This window comes from Habropoda laboriosa, unplaced genomic scaffold, assembly GCF_001263275.1.
Source record: "Habropoda laboriosa isolate 0110345459 unplaced genomic scaffold, ASM126327v1 scaffold2, whole genome shotgun sequence".
In the NCBI taxonomy this organism is placed as follows: Eukaryota; Metazoa; Arthropoda; class Insecta; order Hymenoptera; family Apidae; genus Habropoda; species Habropoda laboriosa.
Window position 1 is genome coordinate 1,637,723 of NW_017100190.1, and position 5,117 is coordinate 1,642,839.

Sequence of the window (5,117 nt, forward strand, 5' to 3'; positions counted from 1 at the left end):
TAAAGAAAAAATGTTAACTTTTCTTTTTTCTTCGAAAAAGTTATAGCTTTAATCACTGTGTGTGTATGTGTGTGTGCGTGTGCGCGCGCGTATCTTTTGTGCTTTAGTGATAACGTGCCAATAAAAATTGAAGAGAAGGAAAATTGAGAAACTTTCAAGATCAGTTCCATCATCAAGATTTTCATGTTTCAAGAGAGAAAGATATTATTGATCTTTTGACAAATGAGAACTTTTTTGATAATTGCTTAACAAAATGATACACGTTTGTTGAAAATTTGGTTATGAAATTGATCTTTTTTTCTTTTCTTTTTATTTTTTTGTTTTGGTGCACTAGATCTGCTGAACATGCGTATACTGACAGGTCAGACTTTTCTTCTTTGTTGCTGCTCGTTTCCACAATATCCTTCTTCTTTTTCGCTTTCTTTTCCTTTCTTTTTTCTCTCCTGCTGCGAAGAAACCCTGTTGGTCGTGGACACACGATATGTAGAAAACAAAGCGACTCTTAATTTAATTTTTTTCGTGGTGAAATCTGAATGCTCGATTTTGAAAAATAATCGATTGCACGACGATAATTTCTAATCTCTAATAATTATCCTAATATTAATACTAATCGATAAAAATTATCTTTCTCTTATATCTATATACACATGGTGTATATATGTCGTACATGAAAATTAGAAGAAAAAAAAAAGAAAAATTCCGTTTAATATTAAAGGATATTATACTTACATAAGGTGTGTATGTATGTAACTACGTATTTATATACGAGAGAAACAATTTTTATCAGGTGATTAATTCGTTGATTGTCTCAATTAAACAACGATAATACTCCTCTTAACATAGAGTAAAACAAAGTGACTAAATAAACTAAGACTAAGAAGCGGAAAGAAACTACGTATTGCGGTGTCAACGTATTTGTACGAAAAAAAGTTAATGTCTTCTCGTACGAGAAATTAATAGTTAAAATCTGCGTGTCAAATGACAGATGGAAATTAATTTACTTTCCAAGTGTTTAAGGCATAGCGCAACGTGATTAAAGAACGTCTACGTATCAAACAAAATAATCGTCACCGGATCAACAAGTAGCGGATGCATTCTTTATGAGCTTTCTATTTACGACATTCTTACTAATTATGCCGATATGAATTTCTATACCAGTTCTATGTTTATACTTTCGTGATTTATTCGTAATTCTTTATATCTCTCTTATTTTCTTTTTCATTGTAAAAGATACGAACAGAAAAGCACATCGGCATGTTTCTAAAAAGACGCTAACAAGGTTTCAACGCCTGCATGAAAACAGACAAAACGAAACATAGGGGAATACAGAGAAAATAGCAAAATAGTAGTAGCACGTTACATTAGCAGAGGTATAAGAAAACCCATACACCACCACCATCAAATCGTATATGGATCTGCAAAAGTCCAGTCTCTCCTTTAAATTGTTTTTCTAACAATTATATACCTCCTACGATATTATAATGTTAGGATATGATATCTCAAAACAATTAACAATATAGATATATAGGAGGTTATGCAATCTTTTCGCGAATATATATATGTATATGTGTATATTTATATACTTCTCTAAGAATCGGTAGAGCATACGATACACATGTTCTGCAAGCAAGGATATTATAACTATCGACATGCAAAATTACGAACAATGTTAGAGATCAGAAAACGAACTGCAATGATTTACAAGAGTAATCGAATAATTGTTGAACCTTGGACAGATCGATCGTTTTATATGCGACGACGTTACAAACATTCAATTAATTTAATAAAGAAAAAAAAACAAGAAATAACGAAAAAGAATAAAAAATAAAAATGGGAGAAGAGATATCGCGATACAATAGAGGTACATTTACAGTAACTACTACTTTAAACAACGATGCGGCTAATAAATAAAAAGGGGTTGCTTGCAGAATCACATTACGCTATATCACGAAAGATATCTGCACTTGGAAAATAAATACAAATTACAAGTGAGCCATGCAGTAACAGACTCATAAAAATGGCTCACCTGAGGCCCCGTCAGTAGCCAACCCCACATTTGTATTTCAACATTATCCAAGTCCAACTCCCTTTACTTAATTAACTCTATGAGAACACGTGTGTTTATTATGAGAGCAACAGAGAAAGTTTCAAAAATTAATTCACAACTAATTGCCATACCGTATATGCTCGTTTTGCCGGTTAAACTTCATATGTTATTGATGATTCTTGCAAAGAAATAAAAAAGGAGGATCTATGGATGAATATACGTACAAAAAAAATTTGCTATTAATTACATTATACATTCTATATGCAACTTAAATTTCAGAAACTTTCCAAAATGCAATTCCTCTTAAGTCTAACGTTCAATTAAATCAACAATGTCTTTTCCACTGAGTGAGCATAAATGCAAACAAATATATTAAAGAATTTCAGAATGTGTCGTGTTGATAGAAGAACCCCTTGATACAAATTTACATAAAAGATTGTTAGAAAAACAATTTATATATAAATAACACTTTATGTAAAAAAAAAAATGTTAAGTTACCTGTTAGTTTAACATGTAATTCTAAAACTATAGCCTATTGTCTAAGCAAGCTTGTTTCAGTGTTAGTCAAACATAAATGAAAAAATATTTCTTCCCTCTATAGAATTGAACGTATGTCTACGGGAAATGAATCTGTTATAAATTGACCGCTAACGTACCTTCGTAAAACACCCTAACGTGAATTAATGTATGTCAAAGCGAAGAAATATTTTAAATAATGCTTCACAGGCTTAGTAAATCAATGTTACATAAGTATCTTTCTAATTATCTGTGAATTAGCAATAAATTATGACTTATCTTACAATGTGACTCTATGCATGTAACATTAATTTAATGTGTTTAAACAATGTTAATATACGTACACTGCTGATCTAAAAGAGTGCAGAGTGGAGGAACCATAATACGCGTTACCACTGTAAGTCACCAGATATTTTATTTAACCAGATATCCTGTATGACCATAAAAGATATTATGTTGAAAGAACTATGGTAATGAAACTGTTACCAAATACCATAGATAGAGAATAACCAATAGAGCAAGACAAAGATAAAGGTATATAAAAGGAGTGCTTGATTGAAGATGGTCATTTAAAACTATATAAAAATACTTCTTTTTCATTAATTTCTGTTTGAGCAATTGTTTTGTTATTTAGTTATATTTTAATTGGACAAAGAAATTCAATATTTCCGTTATAGTTAATTACATATAATCAGTATTAAAAAAAAAATTGATTAAAGTAAATAAAATTGGTAAGACCTCAAATTAGATATTATTAGTAATAAGACAAATTTTTAATACTTTTCATTAAAGTTTCAAAGATCTGTTAATTTTAACAGACACCAATATTATTTTTCATTATACTTTGTATAAAGTTTCGAAAAAAAGTTATAGAAAGCTATAGTAATTTACAAATGATATACCCTCACCTTAATCATTTCAAACTAACTACCAAAGAAAGCAATATCTTAGAAAATTTTTTGTATGTGTGTATATGTATAGAATAGTACCACATAACCGAAAGTCTAATAAGTACTCTAAAATGCGTGTAATGGATATGGTAAGGGTACAGGTAATCACAATGTAAGCAGTTACATTTAGATCCTCTGAGAGGGTTCCTGGAGATGCTGGGAGGTGGAACAGCAGGAGGCAGGTTGTTCCCCTGAGGAGTTGCAGGTGCCGAACCAGACCCTGCTTGCTTCTGTTTGTCTGAAACAACACTCATTGCTTATATCTTTCAATAATCTGTGCCTCCAATGGCCCTTTTTTCTTCATCTTGCTATTTCATATATTACTTATATCTATTAAAATTTGATTACAGTTTGCACTTTCAGTGGCATAAGTAGCACTCCAGAGGGGTGTAATTGATATGTTTTCATGTTTAAGTGATATTATTTTATTGTCCAGTGTGTATTAAAACAGGTTCAATGACCTCATAATAAAAAAATATTAACAAAATGGAATAATATATTGCTCACAGTATATTACTCCTTTTATTGAGAAAAAATGTGTATAAACTTAGACAATACTAACATAGACAAAACAAATATATATATGTAAACCCCCTGGAATACACAACAACTTGTAATGTCATCCTCCACCTATTGTTAGATTATAATGCACAAGCATTGTAACACAACCACATAAGCATAAGTCAATAAATTTGTTTCGCATATGCCTAGATCGATAAATTTGTGATTGAGTGCTAAAAATAACTTGAACAAGTGTACATATGTGAAAAGTCAAATGGTATTGATGTGATAAATAAAAACTGCCAAATATATCTACCAAGACATAATGAATTTAAACTAGATGTTAACTTTAAAAACTTCAAAACGAATATATTTTAACTATTTCATTAAATGCAACACTTTTGCAATTTATTTTAATTACTTTATGATAACAATTTGTATACTAACTGAAAATACATTATACCAAGGTAGATAAAAACTATTGCAATTAAAAGAGAATAAAGTTCTGTAAATTCTATTCAACTTTAAAAACCTACCCTGGGAGTTGGACATGAACAGGTTGAGTAGCGAGGTAGTACGGCGGGAAGCCTTGGTGGCTTGTGCATGTGACAGTTCTCTATCCCTTTCATTCAGTCTTTCATTTTCTTTTTCTTGTACCCTCCCCTTTTCCTCATCCACCTGACAACCCTCCCCCTTTAATCCCTGATCTTTTTTTGAACTGTGAGTGTTACCAGCAACGCCTGTTTCTCCATTGGCTCCTTTTGATGTTTCCTTAGGTGTTTCAACATTGCTTTCCGATTGAGAATGACTGGTCATTTCTCCTATACTTGTCATGACTTCTTCATATTCAAACATACCTAATATGATGAGGAGATTATGTAGAAAATGTTAAGCTCCAAGCTGTATGTTACAAGGATTATTACCTGGCTTCTCTAAACCTGTATATTTGCTTTGTACAAATTGTTCTAATAATTTGTCCACTGTCATATCCAAACACTGACGTTTAAAGTCAATATGAACTTGGCCAACTTGTTCATGATTTGATTGTAAAACATCTGCATAGATATTTAAAAATTCCTTCATATGTTTTAAATGTGTCTCCT

At 31.1% G+C, this 5,117-nt stretch overlaps 1 protein-coding gene across 1 annotated transcript in view; it reads right to left on the bottom strand.

The window, feature by feature from the left end:
* The window catches only part of LOC108580209 (F-BAR domain only protein 2), an 11,215-nt gene that overhangs the window by 3,076 nt on the left and 3,022 nt on the right, over positions 1-5,117 (bottom strand). Inside the window, exons 4-8 of the mRNA XM_017943918.1 lie at positions 4,938-5,115; positions 4,551-4,871; positions 3,638-3,751; positions 2,908-2,958; positions 360-459 (exon numbers count right to left, since the gene is read on the bottom strand). Coding sequence (XP_017799407.1) covers positions 360-459; positions 2,908-2,958; positions 3,638-3,751; positions 4,551-4,871; positions 4,938-5,115 — 764 coding nt within the window. The remainder of the gene's footprint in view (positions 1-359; positions 460-2,907; positions 2,959-3,637; positions 3,752-4,550; positions 4,872-4,937; positions 5,116-5,117) is intronic.